The 24,682-nt window shown below is 46.9% G+C and overlaps 2 protein-coding genes across 4 annotated transcripts in view; one reads left to right on the top strand and one right to left on the bottom strand.

The window, feature by feature from the left end:
* Nucleotides 1-1,071, top strand: part of Raf1 (Raf-1 proto-oncogene, serine/threonine kinase) — a 65,503-nt gene extending 64,432 nt beyond the window's left edge. For 2 of the 3 annotated variants that reach the window (XM_008854911.2, XM_029557078.1), the window contains exon 17: nt 131-1,071. In XM_008854911.2, the coding sequence (XP_008853133.1) occupies nt 131-274 (144 nt within the window). In that variant the 3' untranslated portion in view covers nt 275-1,071. The remainder of the gene's footprint in view (nt 1-130) is intronic. The other variant, XM_029557077.1, reaches the window with a different exon arrangement.
* On the bottom strand, nt 699-24,682 carry Mkrn2 (makorin ring finger protein 2). Its single transcript, XM_008854908.3, has 8 exons — nt 24,559-24,682; nt 13,344-13,472; nt 12,218-12,384; nt 11,035-11,339; nt 8,722-8,936; nt 6,936-7,046; nt 2,465-2,609; nt 699-2,331 (listed from the first exon to the last, which is right to left on the bottom strand). The coding sequence occupies exons 1-8, from the start codon at nt 24,582-24,584 to the stop codon at nt 2,194-2,196; spliced, it is 1,236 nt and encodes a 411-aa protein (XP_008853130.1). The 5' UTR covers nt 24,585-24,682; the 3' UTR covers nt 699-2,193.

The raw sequence follows: 24,682 nt of genomic DNA, 5'->3' as shown, positions 1-24,682 counted from the left end.
CCAAGGATGCCAGTAAGACTGGCCAGGTTTAGTCCTATGAAGAAGGGACCTTTGTCCTGTTGTGATTGAAAGGAATGACTGGGACTAGATGGAGCCCCAACTAATTAGACTACATGGGGCCTCATTTCAGATTCTGTCTTCTATTGAGCTGCTCCAGCACTCTCTGCCGAAGATCAACCGGAGCGCCTCTGAGCCGTCCCTGCACCGGGCGGCCCATACTGAGGACATCAATGCTTGCACGCTGACCACATCCCCAAGGCTGCCTGTCTTCTAGCTGATGCACCTGTTCTCAGGCCACAGGGAGAGGAAGGAGAGTCAGCAGGCATTTTTCTGTTTCCTTTGGGAACAGAATGCATGTTTTCAGAGAAGCTGCTGCTAAGGACCTTCTAGACTACTCACAGGGCCTTAACTTCATGTTGCCTTCTTTTCTACCCTTTCTGGTCCTGGAAAAGGAAGTCATCCACCATGCTAGCCTGCCTTGCTCCAGTGCCCAGCCTGCTCAAGATTTGTAGAAGCCGGGCCCCCAGCTGTCAACTAATTTTTTTTTAAGGCAAGAAAAAGGCCTTGGAGGAAAGGGAGGCAGGGCACTCTAGCCTAGCCCTACTACAGGGACACATGCAGTTTTGGAAGTTGGCGTCTTTGAGGCGTATCTATTGGAGGGACACAGACAGTGGTGCAGTGCTAGTTTTGCACGTAAAGCACCAAACAGCCCAGGATTGCCAAGACCCTGGTCACCTGGAGGAGCCTGCTTTGGTACTATGGAACTGGACTGTGTGGACACGTCCTCCTCTTATAGCATCTGAGGCGTCCCGCATGGGATGTTTTCCAAGCGAGGTGCTCCACCCTTCTGGGGGCAGCCCCCCATCATGCTGAATTTGTCTTCCAGGAGCTGCCCCTATGGGGCGGGCCACAGCCCAGCCCTGTCTCTAGTCACATCATTGTCTGTAAGAAAGCCAGGGATACAGGTTTTCTTAATGATTTTGGGTTTAATTTTGTTTTTATTGCCCTGACAAGATACAGTTATCTGATGGTTCTTCAATTATGTTATTTTAATAAAATAAATTAAATTTAGGTTTAATGGCTACTAACTCCTTAAAAGGTAAATACTGCACTCACAGCATTGTTCAATCTCTCATGGAACAGAATTCAAGGAGTGTCTGTTCTTTATGAGCTTTGCAAGAATTACATGTAACAGTGAAGCAAAAAGCATTCTAAACACAGGTAAGACAACTACCCACAGTGAAAAGTAATGCACTTTATAAAATATTTGGTATCTACAGCGTTTTACAAAAATAAACTCAGGTTTAGAACAAGGTTGCTCTGACTTGCAAGATTATACACATTCTTCATTTAAAATAAAACAGACATGGCCTCAGTTCCCCTCAGGTAGGACTGACTCCTGGATCAGAACCATAAAGTTTGGTCCTGTGAATTTTTTACAAAATACCAGAGCAAAGTCTGACCTTACAGGTAAGAATGGATGGCTTCAGAATGACCATGTCTCCAGCTTTCAGATCCCTAGGTGGAAGCACACTGTGAGGGCTCCGGGCCTTGTGTACTTCCTGTACTATAAAGCCTCCCAAGCTAGACAAAGATCCCCTCTTAAATATCAGCTGTGTGTGTTGCTGCTGATTTGGGACACTGGAGGGAAGCCTGACTATCCTTATAGTAATGAGCCTAAAAGAGTCTATGCCACTGAAAGCAGGACTTACTCGACTGCATGTGCTAACATAAAGCGGCACATTAACCAAGGTTGACAACACTACACTAGAGACATTCACTACAGAGGAATTCTCCTAGAGGGCTGAGACTCCTTTGGGAAGAAAAACAGACCTGCTTTACAAGCAGCTAGCTGAAAGCTTACTGTTGCTTACGGAAAAAAAAGCCACAAAAGACAGGAGCCAGGTTTCTTTTAAAAGCAATGGATCAAAACAGCTGGACCGCTTAGCTGGTTCCCCCATGGGGGGCTGGAGGTACAACTAAGAGATCGGCTATAAAAGTAGTGATTCCATGTACTTGGGTTATTTTATACCCTTCACTCTTGCCAGGGCTGTAATTACGGAGCGTGAGGATGAGAAGACCAAGGGGAAGCACCACCCCGCTCACATCTGGGAACCACGCCTTCACTGGCCAGTGACAGACGCTTTCACATCCTGGCTTGGAGAGTCCAAAACGCAGGGGCCACCACTGACTCTAGGGTTCTGATGACTCTACTCCAGAAAGGTGCATGAAGAGGTCCCCAAGCTCTGTCATATCAACATCTTCAGTGTTGGGGACCTGCTGGGTTTCACGGTTCTCGATGAAATCCCAGAGCCGCACAGAGTTAAAGAACTGCAAAAACAGCCAACAAACATGCCTGGGTCAGTGGAGAAGGTGGTGGAAGCTGAACCAGCCAGTGCTTTGTTGTCAGAACCACCAGGGATAGCACCCAGAAATGCCCTCAGCATCCCTGACCAAGTCTTACCCTGACGGTGCCTTCAGAACTGAGCTGCTTCCGAGGTTTCTCTGGCTCTGCCAGCCGCCCATCGGGGTAAGCATGGCGGTAAAGACACTTGTTTCCAAAGGGGCAGGTCCCCTTGCCTTGCTCAAAATACTTACAAGCTTTTTTCCTGAAAAACACATACACAAGGGGGGAAAAAAAACCAGTGGGGAAATGACCTCCATGAGTTTGAAGCCAGCCAAGTCCACAAAGCAAGACCTTGCCTAAAAGCAAACCTGCACTTGTCTAGGCCCTATTCCCACATCACCTCCTCCAGCCCTGTCTGTCCACCTAACCAAAGCCAAAAGTGCTGGTTCAGCCACCTCCCTGTGTCCTCAGCATTAAACCAACTCAACTGAGCCGCTTCTGACAAAAACACCTCCCAAACCTACCTGATGCTCTGTGCCCACTGCCCTGTCACTAGGGTGCTACCTCTGCTGCCTACTTGCCAGTCAAGTATTCCTCAACTTCCTTCCTACCCCCACCAGTTTCCAGCCTCTTCACAGGACCACAGTGGAGCTGCCCACAAGGACCACTCAGATGTCCACCTGGCTTCTTTCCCCTCACTCCTCAGTGGACCCACACGCTTTCTCTTTCTGGCTTGGGTCACTAATGAAATCTGCCACCAAAAAAACCGTTAAAGTTGCCCATCTACACTGCTGTGAGCTTATCTCATGCATGTCCACATTCTTCATGGCACTGTCAGTACCACAGTGGGTGCCCAACTGCAGTAAGAACAGCCACCAAAGGGATGCACACAAAGCCAGGCCATTTCAGACTTCAGCACAGCTCCTCCCCAAGCTCAACCAGCTCTGCCTTGCTGTGTGTCTGTCCTCTTGTGGACACAAATCACATGACATGAGGGGAAAAAAAGGTAAAATGGGAAACTATCAAGCTTTAGTGCAACTGTTAGGCAAGAAAAAGGACTACTCTCCCTCTTCACCACCTCCTTGTTGTTTTGGTTGGCTGGTTTGTGGAGATTGGCAGGGGGGTTTCACTTTGTAGCTCAGGCTGGCTTCCTCCAGTGCCAAGATGCAGGCCCAAGCTGTGGAGCCTAGCTTTAAAGGAACCATCCTAAAAGACAATGTTAAGCGCCTGTGATCCCAGGACTTAGAAGGTGACATGGATCAGTAGTTCAAGGCCAGTCTTAGCAAGATAGAAATTTCATGGCTAGCCTGGGCTACATAAGACCCTGTCTTAAGAAAACTAAATAAATAAGCCAGGCATAGTGGCGCACGCCTTTAATCCCAGAACTCGGGAGGCAGAGGCAGGCGGATCTCTGTGAGTTCCAGGACAGCTGAGGCAAAACAACAACAGAGAATCAAGACAAGAAGTAACGCAATTAATAGATGGGCTGCCGGTCGTGGTGGTGCATGCCTTAATCCCAGTACTCAGGAGGCAGAGGCAGGCGGATCTCTGTGAGTTCCAGGACAGCTGAGGCTACAGGGAGACCCTGTCTCAAAAAGACCAAAAAAGAAAACTAAATAAATGGTAACATAGTTCCACTTTTAGTACAACAGCCAAGACTGAATCCTCTCAAGTCTATTGTTATTGGTAACAATAATCAAGTCTTTCAAAAAGACCCTTAGTCAGTGGAGAAGGAACCAAAGCAGGAAGACTACAGGGAGACCCTGTCTCAAAAAGACCAAAAAAGAAAACTAAAAGCAACAAAAACCCAGCTCTTGGAGGCAGGAGGATCATGAATGAGTTCAATGGGTGACATGAGACTTTCACAATAACAAAAACCAACCAAAACAACAACAAACCCCAAAAGGCAAAAGCTGAAAGAAGTCCCTAGAGAAGGTCCTGAGCCACATACCAACATAGGCTCAAAGAAACTAACCCAGGAGTCTGGAACAGCCATTCAATGAGGTCAGATTTATCCACCCATTAAGAGCATTGACACAGATGAACCTAACAGAGTCCAGGGATCTCTACAAAGCAACATTTACAATGTGGAGGATTCTGAGGACTCTGGACGTAACCAGGATGAGGGGTTAGTGAGATGGCTCAGTGGTTAAGAACACTGGCTGCTCTTGCAGAGACCGGGATTCAAATCCCAGCACCCATAACTGCCTGTAATTCCAGTTCCAACACCCTCTTATGGCTTTCACAAGCTCTGCATACATACCATATATGTAGGCAAAACATACACATAAAATACAACAAAGCTGTATGTAAAAGTAGAATTTTAAAAATAATAGAGCTGGGTGTGATGGTGCACACCTTTAATCCCAGCTCTGTGAGTTTGAGGCCAGCCTTGTCTACCTAGTGAGTTCCAGGATAGCTGGGGCTACAGGGAGACCCTGTTTCAAAAAGCCAACAAAAAGAAAATAGAATAGCTAAACCTTGGCATCAGAACAGGCATCCATCAGCAGGAGTGGGTGAGCTGTGTTGAGCAAGCAGCCCTAGCTCACTATGGTTCTCGTAGGTGTGCCTTCCATGTGTAGTGACCAGAAAAGCAGCCCCCTGAGACAGGCCAAAAGCCTAAGCCTGGACCTGTGTACATGACCCAAGTTGAAGAAATGGCCTTGTAGCTATCACTAAAAGTTCCACGGGAAATCCTCATGGAAAATGAGCAAGTCCTAGAAATGATGCTCTCACCTTGAAGGAGGTGAGGGAGAGAGCCAGGAGAGGGCTAGAGGGATGTTGCCACAGCCCAGAACCACCAAGAACCACCAGTAGCATCCTCAGAGCAAAGTTCAGCACAGGCTTGCTTGGAGTCTCCAGAAGGAGCCACTGACCTGCCACACCACCTTTCTAGACATCCAGAATTATGAGAAAATTTCTAGGAAACACATACCATAGTTTCAAACAAAACTCCTCCCACAAGACAGCTCAGGTTTCAGTTAGCACCACATTAACCAGGGGGTGGGGGAGCTGTATGCAGCCCAATGTGGCTGTCAGCTGTACAACCTGTACACACCAGTGCTCACAACTGGCTCATCAAGCCCCTTCCCTCAGCTGCTAATGATGGTCACAATGACACCCTACACAGCTATGCTGCCTCTTTGTGTCATGGACGGGGATAAGCCCATGGGCATTTTATAAAGACGGTATGTTAGGGAGTAAATGGAGCGAATACAGGTGAAAAGTGCAGCACAAGAGTGAAAAAGCAGCACTAGAGGGCAGCTCTGGCTCCTCCCACACACGACACACCATGTCACCCTCAGACCATCAGTGGTGCTTCAGGCACCAGGACTGGACACCTCGTTACCTCCACTCCTACCCAGTTCAAGGTGCCACCATGTCCAGTCTCTGCCTTCTCTTCCGGTATACTGTCTACAAGTCAGCCAGAGTGACCTCTGCAGAGGACAACCTTGAGTATGGGTCCTCATCTTCAACCCTGTTGCCCCTTGGATCATGTTAGTACCACTAGGCCCTACCAGGGCGTCCTACCTCATTCAGAACAACAAATCCCTTCTGTCTGGTGACCTACAAAGCCCCCCAAGTCTGCCTGGCAGTCAGCTTCTCCTTGATTCTCCAAACAAGCCAGGCACACTTGGTCTCAGGATCTTACCAATGGCCATTACCTCCATCTAGAATGTTCCTCTCACACTGTTATAGTTTCTTACCTCATCAACTCCTTTTCTCAGAGGGGCTCTTCTCACTGAAGCACTTTGAGGTCCCTCAGTCTCTCCTCACCTCCATTTAACAACCTTTCTCTCTTTTTTTTGAGGCGGTTCTTTTTGAAACGGTCTCCCTGTAGCCTCAGCTGGCCTGGAACTTGATATGTAAACCAGGCTGACCTTGAACTCAGAGATCTGCCTGCCTCTGCCTCCCACCATACCTGGCTTTTTTATTTTTCTAATGTGTATACCTGTATGATGTGAATACCTGTGTGAATGAAGGTGCATACTTCCATGTTTAATGTATGGAGATCAGAAGACAACCCTGAGTATGGGTCCTCATCTTCAACCTTGTTTGAGGCAGGGTCTCTGCTATTCGCTGCCTGCATACAAGGTTCTGAAGATTCTCTGTCTCTACCTCCCAGGGTGGGGTTAAAGATGTGTTACATGTTACATGGGTTCTTGGGATTTGAACTCTGGACCTCACACTTGCATTTCACACACTGAGACATCTTCTCAGTCCACCATTTAACAGTGCCTGCCTTATTTACCCAATTACTATGCCTGTCACTAGAATGTGAGCTTTCTTGGATGCTGTATACTCTACACTGGATAAGGCCTGTGAGATGGCAGATCCTCAACAGGTACTTGTTGCTAAGCCAACCTCAGCAACAGATACTAGGTTCCTAAGCAGACACCGCTCACTGGAGAAACTCACCTGCTTCTCTAAAGCCTTACCCACCTCTGCAGCCCAGCAAGGTGCCTGACAGAAACAAGAGGCTGGGAGCCTTCAGGCCCATATCCTTGGGAAGACTAAAGACAGGGGCAGAGGTACAAACCACACAGCCAGGTGGCACCAGAATCTTGTAGGAAATCAAGGTACTTACCCCATTCCCTGTTTAAAAGCTTCAATCAACTCATTCTTTTTATTCTGGTCTTCTACCCAATACACACTTGGAATTACAAATTCTGATATCACACGGCATTCTGGACAAGACCTGAAAAAGCAAAGGGGTTAGTAAAAGAGAAAATGTCATGAATCTGTGTACATTTCACCCTAAACCTCTCTTCAAACACTTGGCCAAAGATGTAACTACTATTACCTAAGAGATTAATCTACTGCTAAAAACAGGGTCAATTCAACAATGAGACAACAGATGACCTAAATAAGACTTGAGGTCCTCTTCTAGAGCCAATAAGCTCACCAGACAATGCTCATTATCACTGGTTATCAACGAAACACAAATCAAAACAGGCTCCCACTGGAACTGAAGACAAGTGTTGGAAAGAGTGTAAAGAAACCGGAATCCTCACGGTCTTGCTGGCAGGAGTAGGAAATGGCCTAGCCATGCTTCAGTTAGACACAGAGCTACCCTGTGAGCCAGCCATGCCACTCCTGGGAATGTATCTGGGAGACCTGAAACTATGTCCACAGACTCAGACACAAGGGCTCACAGCAGCATCACTAACTGCTCAGCAGAGACAACCTGAAAGCTCACCAGCTGGGGGAGGTGACATGTTATGCTCTGTCCATTCTGTGGCATCCTGTTCACCCGGAAAGAAAGTGCTGAGCTCACTGCAACAGGAAAGGTCCTGAAAACATTTGCTAAGGCAAAGGATTAACTGGCAAAGGCAATATGACGAGATCCTGTCTCTATGAAAGAGAAGTAGTGCATGTATGAGAAAGAGCCTAGTTAGAGGCTACCTGACTAGAGGGCAGCAGGGACAGGCAGAGATGGCAGTTCAGAGTCAAGGTGTCTTTATGGCATGACAAAATGTTCTAAAATTAAATTAAGTGATGGTTGCACCACTCTGTAAACACTGGACACACTAAATTGACCTTTCCTCTCAATGAAGCTGCTGAACACAATCATAGGCCTTTGGGCAAGTTACCTGACATATGCACAGGAAGCAGAGGCAACTTTCACATGCATTATCCAAGGGTCACCCGGAACCCCTTTATTTAAGGTGGAAAAAAAATGGACCACCAAGAGGTTACAAGGCAGCTGGGCTAAAGCAGACACCAGTGACTGTCAGCACTGAACTCACGCTCAGGTCTTCAGATAGAAACGACCAACAACTAATCCTTTGCCCATGACGTCTGCAGAATCCCCCAGCACCCTGAGAGCGTGAGAGGAAGACAAGATGTTCTAGTTTGCTTCTCTGTTGCTGTGATAAAACGCTGAGCAAAACCAACAAGGAAAGGGTTTATCTGGCTTACAGCTCATAGTCCATCCTTGAAGGAACCCAGGGCAGGAACTAAAGCACAGACCATGGAGGACTGCTGCTTGCTGCCACTGGCTTGCTCTGCTACTTTTCTTATACAGCCCAGCCTACCTGCCCAGGGATGGCACTACCCACAATGGGCTGGGCCCTCCTACATCAACAGCAATCAAGAAAACACTCCACAGATATGCCCTCAGGCTAATCTGATGGAGGAAATTCCTCAAGTGAGGTTCCCTCTTCCTGTGTCTAGTTTGTGTCAAATTGACAAAAAGCACACTATGCATTTGGGCTCTGGAAGGGTAAATGACTTGTGCAAGTTCGCAGAATCAAGGCCCAGACTCCTCAGTTATCCCACATTAAAGCTCCTCTGGAGGCAGAGAAAGGATAAGAGATGGAAGAAGGTTCCAGATCAACAGTTCCCCAAAGCAAAGCCCCAGGTGCACTCACTTGATGATTGGGTTTTCAAACTGCTTGGCACATCTCCACTGACGGATACAGGCAAGGCAGTAGGTGTGGTTGCAGTTGGAGAGAATCCCGAACCTCCTCTCAGAAGCAGATGCCTTCTCCAGGATCACCTCCATACAGATGCTGCACACCTTGTCCTGGCTTGCCTGGAAGGCAAAGGCCTTTTCCATCTCAAGTTCAAATGTTGACATGCACATCTGCAGGGGACAGGGAGGAAAACCTTAGCCATGCAATCACTGCAGCTGAAAGCAGTACCCACGGCCCCCAGATTCTAGACACAAAGATCTCTGACTACAATGTGGATCTCAAGCCACCCAGTCCCTGTCCCTTGTTCCCTAGTAGGATATGGTCACTTCTAACTTGAGGAGCCAGCCATAGAGGCCTAGACCAATTAAGATGCTGTGGGCTGCAGAGCTAATAACACTGGAACCCTGGTCTCCTTTCTGCACAGAAATGAGGACTATCTATGACTGGGAGGCCAGCACTATAGTCCCTCCAGGGAAGAGGACAGGAGTTCACGCGCTCACTAACGTGCTGAGCTCCTCTTCTATGCTTCATTCAAATGAATGCAAAGAGCACGAAGACTCTCAAGAGTTCTGGGCATCAAGCACAAAGCCCTGCACCTAGATGGAGGGAGGACTGGATTCCATGCCACATAGCTTCCTGCCCCACTGCTCCAAGGAGACTGCACTGCCAGGAATGCTGCCTGGTGTCATATGTGTCCTTGAAGCCCTCCTGAAGACACAGACCTTCTGTTAGAAGAGGCCACCACATCATTACCAAGTCCTCACATGAGGTAACCTGGTCTCCAACACTTTATCCCTAAGTTTCTCCCGATCTCTCTGTCTTCATACTCCAGAGGAAATGAGCGTACAGATTACTGAAAGGCATAGCATCCAGACACCATGGGCACTCATAACCTAACAGGTCTTTTTCAACACTTGGCTCTTAAGAATCCAAAAGAACAGAGGCTAGAGAGATGGCTCAGTGGTTAAGAGAGCTTGCTGCTCTTCCAGAGGACCAAGTTTAGTTCCCAGCACCCACACTGAGTGGCTCACAATCACCTGTGACTCCAGCTCTAGAGGATGTGACACCCTTTTTTGGCCTCCATATGTACCTGCACATATGTGCACAGACACAAACACAAATACACAATCTTTTTTTAAAAAAGTCCATGATAAAAGCTCCTCAAAGCTTCCAAAACACTGTTTGCCTGAATCTCAACCACAGAGACATGTAAACCTAGGAGGGAAGATGTAGTGTGTGTGTGTGTGTGTGTGTGTGTGTGTGTGAAGCAGGCACAGGCACATGTGTGCTCGAGTTGGAGCTGTTCTCTTTTAATTTCTTTTCAATTTTAAAGATTTATTTATTTATATGTATGTATGTATCAGTCAGTGTATGTGGGGTCTCTCCCTTTCCTCGTGGGTCATTGGCCACCGGTCCACGAGGACAAAGGGAGCAGAAGTGACAAACAGGGTCAGGATGGCCAGTGAGCACTGACAGAAGAAAGCCCTTCTGGGGAAGCAGGTTCAGTGATACAAACAGCTTCAGACTCAGTGAAACAGCTCCGTTTATTCAGTGGGGGTTAGGAAAAATACAGTGTGGAGGCAGCAGCCAATGCTACAGCTGATAGGTGCTCATAGTATGCTTTATTTACATGTGGCAGTAGGCTCCTATCATGACTATGGGGCAATGCCTAATTATCATATAGAAAAAACCTGGGGGTAGTTTTTACTCCAGGTAACTATGCCAAAGGTCATGTTCCAAATAAGGTCAGGCATCCGTGCTGCCGGCACTTTCCAGGTAAGTCAGGCAGAGAGCAGGAGGCCCCCTGCTGAGAAGGGGAGTCCTTCCATATAGCACTGTCCAGACATGGAAGACTACAACCCCAGCAGCAGGGTTCCCCAACAAGTGTACATGCACGTGTGTGTTCGTGGAGGTAGAAGAGGGCGTTGGATTCCCTAAAACTGGTATTACAGGCAGTTGTGATATGTACAACATAGGTGCTGGGAATTGAATTCTAGTCCTCTGCAAGAACAGCAAGTGCTCTTAACTACTGAACCATCTCTCCAACCCTGAACTTCGCATTTCTAAGATCTTTTATTTTCCTTTGTTCTGAATAAAACTCAATAAAATGGAAAAAAAAGAACCTGAAAATAGGATGTAAATAAGGTAGGTATGCAACATAGGCATTCCTAGCAGAAAGACAGCTGTGAGAAAACCAACGATTCTTTTTTGTGGTACATTGCAGATTTCTTAAAAGGAGTTCATGCATGGCAAGGTTTGCAAAATTACCTTCTCATGAGCTTTCCTTTGCTCTGGGTCAAAGGGGTGCAGGACTTGCAGCCTACAGATCTCACACATGTCCCCATGCAGGTAGACACAGGCATCTCCAAACCGGCACTCCCCAGCAGCAGCATAGGGGCACAACTGCTGCTCACTGCTGTAGGAGCTGCTGGCTTCCAGGTCATCCAAGCCACTCCGGATGGCATCGAGGTAGGAATGGGGCTTCATCTCTGGGCTAGTCTGGGGGTCACTGCAGCCACCTGGATTATTTACTGTGCTTGGGGGAGTCTTGTCTTCAGCCAGGCCAGTGAGATCTTAACACAAAATACACAGTAGACACACACAGGTAAGAACTGGCCCAATACTCAGGTTAGCCACTAGGCAAGACCACAGAACAGGATCTATGTACACAAGAGAACCCTGAACATGAACATGAAGATGTCCATACATAGACCATCTGACCCTACACCACCCCTAAACAGAAAGGATATCTGGAACAAAGCCAGCAAAAAGAATACTGTGGTCCCTTGTACCAGTGATGCCCGTAAGGTCCACATCGGAGTGCAGTGCCAATCTTGGGGCCTGGAGCTGGCAGGAAGTTGCCCATGCGGCCCACCCCAAGAGGAGTCTCCCTATCACTTGCTGCTGAGAGTGTCAGAGGTAACCTGGTACAAAGGTTGATTATGCGTTTGCTGAGGGTAGAATCTGCCTATCCTGAGGGCCACAGCCCCTCATGTGGTGGGGACCAGTGCCACAGCATTTACCACCACCTGGCACCTTCTTCCTCCTCAAACCTTGTCTCAGCCTAGACCCTTTCCTTGCACTGTGTCTAAAGGTACTTCCTAAAATCCCGAAGTAGTTACTGATGAGGACACAGTGCCAAACTAAAACTCAAACAGCGACACCTGCTCTCTATCAAAACAGCTTTGAAATGAATGGCCTGCTGCTTCTCACCAGTGGGTGACCCTATGAAGAAGGCAATTTCACAGTAACAAAAAACCACTCTGATGCTTTGCTGGGCTGAAAATGGGGCTCGGCACAGCTGTGGGGATGTGCCACCTGAACCTCTACAGCTGCAGAAACCTGTTCTCAGATTAGCACTGGGATGCAGGGCGTTAGCTAGAAGCTTCCTGACAAGGAGACCAGAAAATAGCACCACGTAAAGCACACTGCTTCCTCATCATCCACTCACTGCGGTCTCGGAGCACTAGCGTCTTCTTTTCCCGCTTCCCTGGTTCATGCAAGTGGGTCCTCATGACCGATGTGGCCAAGTCAGAAGGGTGAGGACTGTGCAAGCTGGGGGAGGGCACAGGGCCCACAGCTCCACCTGCTGCAGACGGGGGCTTTGTGTGATCATATCTGAACAAAATAGAGATGTGTCATGGCCATGCACCCGCCCCCACTACCAGTATCCCCCACATCCCGTACACCTTCTGCAGCCCTTACTGCTTACACCCCCACATTCCCCACACCACTGCATCTCTCACATACCACACATACCACCTACACCCTAGTCACCAATAGCCAGCACCTCTGCTTGACTGAGGTGACAACAGACTGTCTTTTTGTACTTTCTACTAGAAAAGGCTATAAAGGCAGTGTAATCTGCCACCTATACTCACATCTATGTGTCTCTGTGGGACAGATGGGGACTGATTCACTGCCCAGACCACCCAAAGAGAGCCTGAAGTGTCTCTAGGTGCTGAGAACCCCCAATGCCTGTGCACCAGTGGTCTTTGGGCAGGTGTTTCCAGGACCTCCTGGGAGGGGTAGCAAGTGGCTGACTCAAGCCCTAGTGCTCTTCTATCCAGCAAAAAACCAGATCAGCTCTACCAAAGTACGCAGTTTCTTACAACATTCTCCAGTCTGGAAATAACAAGACTTGCAAAGGATTTGCATAAATGCTCACTGAAGGGGTGCTTAAACCACAAACCAGAGCCTACGGAAGTACAGGGAAACTTTATGAAACAAAATCACGGTGGGGAGGTAAACTCATGGCAGTGGAGAAGTTTAGGATGTATTGAATGAGGTAAAAAACAAGACACAAAGTTGTACCAATATTATAAGGGCAATTTTAAACAACATTTCCCTACATCAAGACTGATTCTCAACTAGGCATGATGGTATGCACATAAACACACCTGTATTTCCATCACTGGGGGTGGGAGCTGGAGTGGAGGAAGGAGGGTCAGGAGTTCAAATTCAGCCTTAGCTACATATTTGGTGACATCTGAGTGACTTGATACCCCATTAACACAACACAACAACCCATTCTCTACACACAGCTAGTCCACCAGCCACAGCTGCAGCGGCCTTGCCTGCACCGTGTGCCATAGGCACAATAGCCCTTCTGGTAGTATTTGCAGATGGTGGATGGCTTGCTGTTCGCCAAGTCATGTGAGAACAGGCACTGGCTGCCTTCCCGACATACACCGTGCATGAAGTACCTGAGGAGACAAGTAGAGCACAGCTTTGAGAATCACACCTAGCTGTAGGAAATCAGCACGTGCTGGAGCTTAGCATATAAACATTTACCAAGCGGAAACTATGTGTCAAGATCCTACTGCACATTGTAGCTACAGGTTTTCCTTGACTCAAAACTAAATGAGTTTAGATGCACCACAATAAGTAGCTTTTTCTGCAGAAAAATACACGATCTCAAAAGTTTCTGTGACTTGATGTAGGCCGGGTGTGGTGGCACACGCCTTTAGTCCCAGCACTTGGGAGACAGAGGCAGGTGGATCACTGTGAGTTCAAGGCCAGCTGGGGCTACAGGGAGACCCTGTCTCAAAAAAAGAAAAAAAAAAGTTTAAGATGTGAGCCTCATTACTGAGAAAACGCTTGAGGAACACCTACTGCCCACTCTGCCAGAGCTGCTGAAGGATAACTGTAACGAAACCAGAGTCCTGGGCTCAGGCCAGGTCACCAAACCCTCTTTCCTGTCCTGCTACTTGAAGATGACACCACCTACTGCTTTACTAGGCTGCTGCAGTCAGTGAGCCTCAAGTAAGACAATGTGGCATCAAAAGACAGAGGACCCAGGCAGGGTGGCACCAGCTGCACTCCTAGCACTCTGAGGAGGCTATGGCTGTGATGCTGTTGGTAGAATTTGTATAGCATGCTTCAAGTGAAGCCTGGTGTTCCATCCCCAGCACAGAATAAACCAGGTATGATATGGCACACCTGTAATCCCAGCACTCGGGAGATGGAGGCGGGAGGATCAGAAATTTAAGGCCACCTTTGGCCACACAGCAATTTTGGCATATGCGAGACCCTGACAGACTGGGGGCGGGGGGGGGGGCAGCCAGCACTCTGCACTCTGGAGGTGGAAGCAAGAGGATAGCTTGGGCTACATAGCGAGACATCTCAAAACAAATTCACACACACTGCTAGGCATTTTGGCACATGCCTTTAATCCCAGCGCATGTGGATCTGTGTGTGTTCTAGACCAGCCAGGGCTACACAATGCATACACACACACACACACACACACACACACACACACACACAGACCTGTCAAATCATGGACTTGAAGGAATAATTAGTGTGAAGTAGCGGGGGTGGGGTGTGGAGCAGTGGAGAGAGCTGGCTGAAGACTCAGAACAAACAGTAGAGACCCTGGAGAGATCAGCTGACCAGGCCTAGGGCAGCAAGTACCCGAGACTGACGTTATCTGAGCTTAGAACTCAGCCATATGGGATTAGGCTGACAGCAAGTCACTCAACCACTGCCAGCAAAACAAACCTCAGAAGACAGTGAGATTTTCACTGGTTTTGGCATCCAATGAAAACATTACTAAATATGCTCAAATACAGGAGTGCGACCAATCACCACAAGAAAAGCAGGAAGGCAGACATGATAGATGATGGAGTCGGCACACAAGGACCCAGAAAGCTGTCTTCACTGTGCTCAACACACCAAGGCATTATAGGAAAACAGCAGAACCTAAGAGCAGAGACATCAGAAGAGCCCAATGGAACTTCTGGAAAAGACAAATGCAGCATGTGCAATGAAACTTAAATTGGTTGAGCTTAGCAGATAACAAAAGACAAAAAACATGACAACAGAAAAGCATCACAACAAAACAGGGAGGCAGAGCGCTGTCTCTGCTAAGGGGTGGAAGGCCTCCCTGACTGCTGCAGAAAGCTAGAAAACAGAAAATGCCATTAATCAGCTGCTTTCAGACGGGAACAAAGGCCACAAGGCCAGGCCTGGAAAGGAGGAGTGCTTAGAAGTAGTCAGCTCTGCTTGACTTTCCACCTGGGCACATTCTGGGCCTCAGAGCACACAGGGAACCTAGGTGATGCACAGTGTCTTGCTGAAAGCAGGCTTACAGAGGCTAAGGGTAGCTCTCATGAGGACCCCACATTGGTGACAGCTGTCTTCTGATGATGGTATCGGTGTGGAACCAATATGTAACTGCAAAAATTTTAACTGAAACACCATGTTGACTGACATGCCTGGCACAAAACTCACAACATAACCCGTGGTGCATTTTAGCTGAAACATTTAAGAACTTTCTGGAAATGCAGGAAATTGTTGTAAATAGAGAAGCCAGGCCTGTAACAGTCAGTCTGAAAACAAGAGCAGCTTCTCATAAATCTACCACAAGACTTAACAATTCCACTCCCCAGTGTCACCCAAGAAAACAAAAACAAACGTCTGCATACAGACTATGACGTGGTATGCACAGCAGCACTATGCACAGCAGCTTGAAAAGGAGAGCTACGGCAATGTGCATCAACTGAAAAGAACAAAATGTAGCACGCACTTCCCACTAAGTGAAGGAGTCACATACAGCCTGCACCGCTGGGTTCCATTCCTACCGCTGTTCTAAAAAGGCAAACTACACGACCAGAAAGCAGACTGGGGCTATGAGAAAGGAAGCCAGGGAATGCCTGGGCACAAGGGGTTGCTATAAGGGTAATGGACATGCATTCAAACTTAACTGCAATTAGAGCACTAAAAATCTTTCACACACACACACCTTTAATCCTAGCACTCAGAAGGCAGAGGCAAGCCAATATGTGAGTTCAAGACCAGTCAGGGCTACATGGCAAGACTCTGTCTCAAAAATTTTTTTTACAAAAATCTCTAGACATTTCTAACATGCCAAGTTTTTTATAAGTTATACCTCAATAAACCTGTTAAAAAAAAAAAAAAAGGAAGGCTAGCAGGCAGAAACAGGTGTATGGTGACCAGGTGTAGTATTTATACGTGGATTGTAATCTGGTTTCCACAAATCTGAGGTAAAAGACATTCTCTGAAACAACCAGTGAAATTGAGTACAGACCACATTACTAGGTAAACTGAGAGTTTATTGGGGCTGAGGATGTAGCCTAGCCAGTAGAGTGCTCATTTAGTATGCACAAGGCACATCAGTCAGATGCATGGGTACATGCACAACTGCAATGCAGCACTCAGGAGGTGGAACAGGAGTTTAAGATCACCTTGGCTACATGGGGAGTTCAGGGCCGGCCTGGGCTACACTGAGACTGTTTTCAACCCTCTCCCACCCACTCCCCAAATATAGAAAATTTACTTACATAGAAAATTGAAGACGATGGAAAAGAGCAGATTGTAAAACAAGATAAAGTGATATTGTGGTAATGACTCATGGACATATTCTGGACAAATGACTTCTACTTAACCTTGCAATCACAAAGGTAATTTTAGTTTGTACATAATGTAGACAAGCTCACTGAGCCTTGGACTCCTCTTGTGAACTAGGAATACAGCCTTAATCCCTCATGACCCTTCCTTGCTTTGGCCCAGAATAAGTATGTATGTGTGTATGTTTTGCATATCAATCACACAACTGCTACAAACAGCAATTCTTGTTGCAAGCAACAAAGATTATCCCATTTATATAGCAAACAATAGATAGATTAAACTGATAAGTCTGTGGTTGTGAGGGGTCAGAAGGGATATAATCTTCTGGTAATGGTCCACTTTTCATTCCCCATTTCATGCTGCTTTCATATCAGTTGAGTAACGAGTGAACCCTTGTTCTGAGCACAGTTCCTACAGAATTCTGATGGAACAGGTTCTCAGAACAGTTTGGGTCCCTGTTGTCTAAAATGGATGGTAAGAGTCAGGTTGTCTTTATTCAAACATCACTATAATATGGCATCACACTGTAACTGCTGCATGATACAAGCTGTAATTTTTGTAATTCACATATTTACAAATGTAATTCTTGTACTTGAGAGGTAGAAGCAGGAGGACTAGGAGTTCAAGGTCCTCCTCAGTTATATATGGGTTCAAGGCCAGCCTGGGTTACATGAAAACTTGGCTCATTTCCTATATATGTTATATATAATATTTTATATATATTTATACATTATATATAACGAGCCAAGTTTTCATATACACACACATATACCACACATACATATTATAAAACTACTAAAAGCTACTATGATAAACAGAATGCTGGCTTATCAAAAAGTTAAAAATAGATCTATAATATGATCCAGCAGTTTTACTTTTGTGTTTACAAACAAAACAGAAAGGAAGGTGTGCTCATTCGTTTTTGACAATTTGACACAGACCTAGACATACCTGGGAAAAGGGAAATGCCTCCATCAGTTTGGTCTGTGGCCATGTCTGTAAGGCATTTTCTTAACTAATAATTAATGTGGGAGGGCTGGGTCCTCTCCAGCCCAGTCCACTGTGGGCAGTGCCACTCCTGGGCAGGTGGGCCTGGGGTGTATAAGAAAGGTAGCTGAGCAAGCCAGGGGAGCAGGCCAGTAAGCAACATAAGCCAGCCACAAAAGATGAATTCTGTACACCAGCTATGTGAGGTACCTAGGGTACTTAAGTGCCCAGACACAAAGTAGAAGCGGGGGGTGGGCTGTTGACTGTTAAGGTGGAGAGAATGAAGTTTGGGCACAGCATTTTAGTTTCAAAAGGCATAGTTCTGGAGATCTGTTTACCTAACAAGGCAGATGTTCCCAACAGAGAATTATGAACTTAAAGGTGGTTAGTGTGATAAAGTTTATGTTATAAGAGATTTCATCACAATAAAATATTCTTCTAAAACTGGCATATACAATCTCTCATTTCAGTAAAATATCATAAATATATATTACACCAGTGTCTTAGAAGTGGCTTGGCAATCCATCAAAGCAGAAGTAAAACTGTGTAGTAGAGACGGGGGATGATGGGAGGGGAAGGGTTAAAAGGAGGGTGGGATAAGAGGGGAGTAAGCACAACACGCAGTGCACACGCATGACAGCTTAGGAAAGCAGTGCCCATCCGAGGTGAGGTGCCGGCCAGGCAGGTGTTCTCCACTGGTCATGCCCTCAGTCCCTGGTGCAAGCATCCTTCCTTTCTTGTTTTGACTGCTCTGTCCTTTCAAACATTTCTACAGTGAACATGCCTGAAGGAGACAGTAAAATGGTCCCTTCACCAACAGTACAGGAAACCTGGCCAGGAAACTTTTTCTCTGAAGGAACTTTATCAAGGAAAGTAGATTGTAAACTTATTTTATGTGCATGGTGGCACATGCCTTTAAATCCCAGCACTCAGGAAGCAGAGGCAGGCAGATCTCTATGAGACCAAGGCTAACCTGGTTGGTATAGTCAATTCCAGGCCAGCTAAAGCTACAGGGAAACCCTATTTCAAAAAGATAAAAAGCAAAACAAAACAAAAAAAAACCATTGGTCAGGCACAGTGGTGCATTCTTGTAAACCCAGCACTTGGGAGGTTGAGGTACAAGGATGGCCATAAGCTACAGGCCAGGCTGGGCTACATACTGAGCTCAAGGCCAGATTGGCCTACAAATGAGAACTTGTCGCAAAAAGAAAGAAAAGTATGAGGAGACCAGCAGACAAGGTCCTGGGACACAGCAGCTGTGTACTGCCACTGGCCTGCCCGGTTGTCCATGCAACCCATCCCCCACCCACCCCCTTTTGGTTAAAGAACCCTTTGAAAGAATACTTTTGGGCAAAGAACAAGTTCAATTTGAGGAAAGTATGAGGTGAGAAAAACATACAAAGGATGATGGGTAGCTATGAACCCTGTTAGCATGCACTCATGAGAGGAATATTATACAATCCTACGATGCAAATGGGCAAGTGGAGCTCAGCTGCCCTTCTTCCCCAAATGCATTTCCTTACCCTGTCCATGCTGCCACCTGACCACTAATGAGAACTGACCTGCCTTCTCCTCACAGCCCTGCAGCCAACAGACTTGCTCACCTGACACATTCACATTGACAGTGCTGTCAAATCCAAGGCCCCACACCCTAGAGGGCCACCACTCTGAATATGCAGCAGGCATTATGGAACATCAGAAAATCCACATATATACAGACAACCCAGCACCCAGTCTTCTCTGTGACTGTGCAGGGCTGGAGAACACAGGACTAGATAGAAGGGGATAGTCTGGAAGGAACAGCAGAAGACCAGAGAGACCAGAGAGCCCAGTCTGCCACGTCTCCAGAAAAAGTCAGTAACCAATTCATGCTGGACATCCACTCCAGGATGGGCCTGGGGGCTATTGGGTATTGTAAGAACTGACCATTCCTCACCTCCTGCTAAAGTTTAGAGCAAGTCTGTTTCTTCCCCTGCCAACTCTGTGAATGAGCATTGGCCAGGTTCACCCGACAGCTTCTTTTTCCCCAAGAAACCGATAAAAGGGCAACAAAATCTACCACTAGAATGAAAATCAGAGACTGCAAAGATCAAGAGTTGAATCACTGCCATGGCTTTGGAGTTTTCTAGGAAGCCGGCGAGGCTTTCCCCAGGAAGCACTCCCTGTAGAACCCACCACAATATTAGATACTGTTCAATAACTTGCTATAAAAGTAGCAAAGGAAGCCAGGCGTGGCCTTTGATCCCAGCACTTGGGAGGCAGAGGCAGGCAGATCTTTGTTGAGTTCAAGGCCAGCCTGGTCTACGTAGTGAGTTCCAGGACAGCTGGGGCTACAGGGAGACCCTGTCTCAAAAAGAAAAAACAAAAGGAGCAAAGGAATAAAAAGAAAGAGGGCTGAGGATGAAGCTCAGCTCAGTGGCAGCTTGCCTGGCATTCTGGAGGCCCTGGGTTCCATCTTCAGTGGGGAGGAGTGGGGTGTAGGGGGCAGGTATTTACAGAGAAAGGGGTCTCAGCAGGTCTGAGACTGCCATCCTTTGGCTGGCTTAAGGACAGCCTTTGTCTAGTTTCTAGAAACTGCTGGTATCCTCAGAGTCCCTATACTGATGTAAGGTTTCTCTAAATGATGAAAGCAGCTTGCTGTACCTTAACTGTGAAATTGTAGTTAATGCAGAACACCTGCTTCTTCCTGGGACTCTAGAACTGTGTCACACCAACAGAGGCTGCACCCACCAGGTCCCGCACCTTTGCCTGGTGATCACCCTCTACTCTGCACCACCCCCTACTGTACCTCTGATTGGCAGCTCTGGTGGCAAAGAGTGCATGTGCCTCTTCAGGAGGAAAAGATCATCCTTAAATTGGATCTTTTCTGGTACGAAACACCAACCCTGTGCCAACAGCCCAGTCTGTGCAACGAAGATGTATCAGACTGGTAAACTCACAAACACTGGGAAAGAACCAGGTCAAAGTGGCTACATAAACAATTCTATATAGTGGAGAGCTATGAAGTATCTCAGAGTTTTCTAGAAAAGGACCAGAAGATTTCCTGAAAGAACCAGGGCAGAAGACTACAGAGGTCCTTTGTTAGACAGGCAACAGCAGACACACTAAGGTGCAGTGGTTCATGAGGAAGCACTTTACAATTTCAGTGCTGCCTTCCCTGGGCCGGCTTGGAAAACCAGCCTCCAGACTGTACGCCTTTCTATTAACATCAACCACAGCTGCCAGCTAATCTGGCCTTATTTAAGCTGTGACTCCATGTACCCTACCTCACTGTGACTGATTCCAACAGGCTCAAAAGACCATCACTGCTTTTCAGGAAAGTCAACTGTGAAACACTTGACTTACATGAGGTGAAGCCAGCTCAGTCCCATTTCTGAACTGTACCTCACCCACTCTGTTCCCCTGCAACAGACACAGCTGAAGCACATCCCACCTGTCTTCTGGGGTGCTCGCCACCCATGTAGCCAGTCAATTTCATCTGTGTTACAGAAACTTACCCTCTAGTATGATGCTTTCCAATCACTGGGCATGACTGAAGGAGATGGGCAATGACACAAAAGGGCTCAAACCTCAGAACTGGGAGGTTCTGGTTGGGGGACACTTCAAAGAAGTACAGAAAATAGCTACTACACAATCTAAAGATGGAACACAACCTGCTGCAGCTGCCCATGAAGCTGAGGCTGAGCCAAACAGAATCAGTCTGGTTTCCCGCAGACCACCAATGGCGCCTCACTTTAGCAAAACTGCTTTTGCAACTCACTTCCAAATAATCTGCTGAGATTCTAGATAGAACAGCATGTAGAGGAACCAGAACTGACAGCACACCCACAGGAGCAGCTATTTGTATGTGTGTGTGGTACAGGCACAAGTTGGGGGGGGGGGGCAGAGATCGACATCAGGTGTCTTCTTTGATCACTCTCCATCTTTTTAAAGAGTAATATAAATTTTATTTGTATATGTATGTGCGTGCGTGTGTGTACGCACACGTCATGGTGCACACACGGAGGTCAGAGGACACTTTCAGGAGTCAGCTCTCTCCTTCTACCATGTGGGTTCCAGGTATCAAACTTCAGGTTGCCATCTCACCAGGTGAGCCACCTTATTTTTCAAGACAGGGGTCTCTACTGAGTCCAGAGTTCCCTGATTCAGCTGGACTCGCTAGCCAATGAGTTTCAGGATCCGTCTGTTTCCATTCCCAAGCTCTGGTGCTACAGACTCAAAACACTGCATCTGGCTTTTATGTGGGTGCTAGGGATCAGAACCGGGTCCTCATGCCTGAAGAGGAAGCACTTTGTCAGCTGAGCATTTCCCCAGCCCCAGCAACAGCTATTCCTGCACTTCAGCAACACGCACATGGCATCTCAGCATCCCAGCACTTGACAACACTGGAAACACATAATGCTAGTAGGATCCTAGGATAGGGGTAAATAGGTCCTGTTCTCTGCTGCCCTCAGAATAAGCAAGTATTTCACACCATACAGTGAAAACCACCTCAGAAAATTCCACAACAAAGAAAACTAAAACAACAGAACAATGAATCAGCTGAGCACCTGGTCTACCTAGATGGGGCTTGTTAAACCTTTTCCATTCATGTTCCCTTTTACCTGAGAAAAATTTACATGACCCCAAGTATGTAAGTATATATAAAATAGGTACACAAAATATTTCCTGAAAATCATAAAGAAATTATTTTAAAATAATTATTTCATAAGTTTACAATTTATTGAAGATGAAAGCAAATGCTCCCTCCCCAGCTTTTCAACTCTTAGTAGCAACATCCTTTGAGACTCTAACTTTGAGAAACAGAGCAAAAGCTTTTGGGTCAGGCTATTTCCAGGTACAAAAGAGAAAAAAAATTTCAGGATGACTCCCAACTTAGCTGGCTGTGGTGGCACACGCTTTTAACCCCAGCACTGGGAGGTAGAGGCAGGTGGATCTCTGTGAGTTCGAGGCCAGGCTAGTCTACAAGGAGTTGCAGGCCAGCTGGGGCTACAAAGAGGACTTGTTTCAAAAAGACCAGGGGAGGGAAAAATTAAAAAGGTGACTTCAACTTAAGTTTTTGTTTCTGTAACAAGAAGTATAAGCATAGTTTCCCCATCTGTAAATCTGTTGAGATTCAGTTACAAAGCATTGCACTAATGCTTTTAGATATGTATCTTAGGAACACATATGGAAATGGTAGATTAAACTACAGAGGAGGAGGAGCAGGCTTTTCCAGGTAGCTGGAATCTGCTTACAGGACACAATGACAGGATCACTTCCTCCAACAGAAGTTCATATGAAGGAAAATGAGTGAATTCACAGAATTCGCACATCTTCACATAAGACCTAGTACAAATAACCTAGAAGTATCTTCTAGACATGAACCACAAATTTATGACAACTGCTTAACATAAGTCACCTGGGCCTACCCATTCAACCCTTAATATCTAACACTAATGGAACTCTTCATATTAAATATTGGCACCAATAAAAAGCAACAAGGTAATTAACGGAAATGTTTTTATCATATAACCAAACGATATCAGTTTCTTAGAAATGCTTCCTACACAGGTTTTTACTGAAACCAATTAAAATTTGTATAGACCAGCTGGAAAGATGGCCCAGTAGGTAAGAGGATTGGCTGCTCTTGCAGAGGATCCAGGTTTGGTTCTCAGCACCCATATGGCAACTAACAACAGTCTGGAACTCCAGTTCCAGGGGATCCAATGCCCTCTTCTGGCCTCGGTGGGCACTGCATGACACATGGTGCACTTATTTGAGACAGTCTCTCCCTGTAGCCCCAGCAGCTGGCCTGGAACTCACTATGCAGACCAGGCTGGTCTTGAGCTCAGAGATCCACTTGCCTCTGCCCAGCAAAATTTATTAATTCTTAAAAATCTGTACAAGCAACCGGGAGTGGAGGCAGAGGCAGGAAGATCTTTGTGAGTTCTAGGCTAGCTGCTGGGGCAACAGGGAGATCCTGTTTCAGTAAGACCAAAAAAAAAAACAAAAAAAAAACAAATAGTACAAGCTGAGTATCCTATATCCAAAAAAAACTTAGGACCAGATGTGTTTTTGAATTTTTCAGAGTTTGGACTATCTGCATGTATCTTGGGGATGGGACACAAGTCTAAACATAAAACTCACTGTTAAATATACACCTTCTACACAGACCCTGAACAATATATCCAATAATTTTACACATAAAACAAAATTTCATGGTGTGTTATTTTCCACTTGTAGCACCATATCGGCGCTCAGAAAGTTTTCAATTTTTGGATTTCCACATGGGGATGTTCAACCTGTATTTCCCAAGCATACAAATCAATTGGACTAAACCTCAGTACTAAGCCACAGTTTACCAAGGTATGATGTCACACAACCCAACGATTTTTATTTCCAAGTAGCAGTCACAGAGTCGCTTTGTTTTCCACTTTCTGTAAAAAGCCATCCATTAATGTTCTCTTTCTGCTCCTAAACGGACCTCTCAGCAAGGAATCTCTTAACCTCTTTTGATGTCGGTTTCAGGCATGGTAAAATGGGTCTACCTGCTTAGTAGCGTTATAGGGAAGGGAGCGACTGACAACGAGTATTAAAAACTTTGAAATATGCGCGGCCTTAACTTGCAGGAATGCTCTTTTTCCACGATTCCCCTTGCTCACGCTCTGCAACTGGAGGCAGCAGCTCTTGTCTCCGCGGCCTTCGCACTCCTGCGCTGTTAACCGCGTGAAGACGACCGGCAACTAGGCCCTCGCATCCTTCTAGCTGCTGTGGGCGCCCAGGGCCCGCAGTCGCTCCCTCCTACAGCCCCGAACCAACAGCTGCGTAACTTCCCGCGAGCTCCGCTCCCGCCTCAGTTTCCCCATCTGCAGGGCCGGAATACACCGGCCGCCCAGGGGTAGCGGCCGGAAGTCGCCTGGCGCTCCCGGCCCCGCAACGCGGTGCACTCACCTACAGGTGACCTGTTTAGTGCTCATGGCGGCGAGGGGGCGAGGCTGCGGAACTGCGGGGCCGGATTGCGCTGAAACGCCTCACCGCCACCAGCCACCTCGGCCCAGCCCGGCCCCGCCCCGCG

The sequence above is a fragment of the Nannospalax galili genome, unplaced genomic scaffold, assembly GCF_000622305.1.
Source record: "Nannospalax galili isolate Female #2095 unplaced genomic scaffold, S.galili_v1.0 scaffold406, whole genome shotgun sequence".
In the NCBI taxonomy this organism is placed as follows: domain Eukaryota; kingdom Metazoa; phylum Chordata; class Mammalia; order Rodentia; family Spalacidae; genus Nannospalax; species Nannospalax galili.
This window is presented reverse-complemented; position numbering and strand designations above follow the sequence as displayed.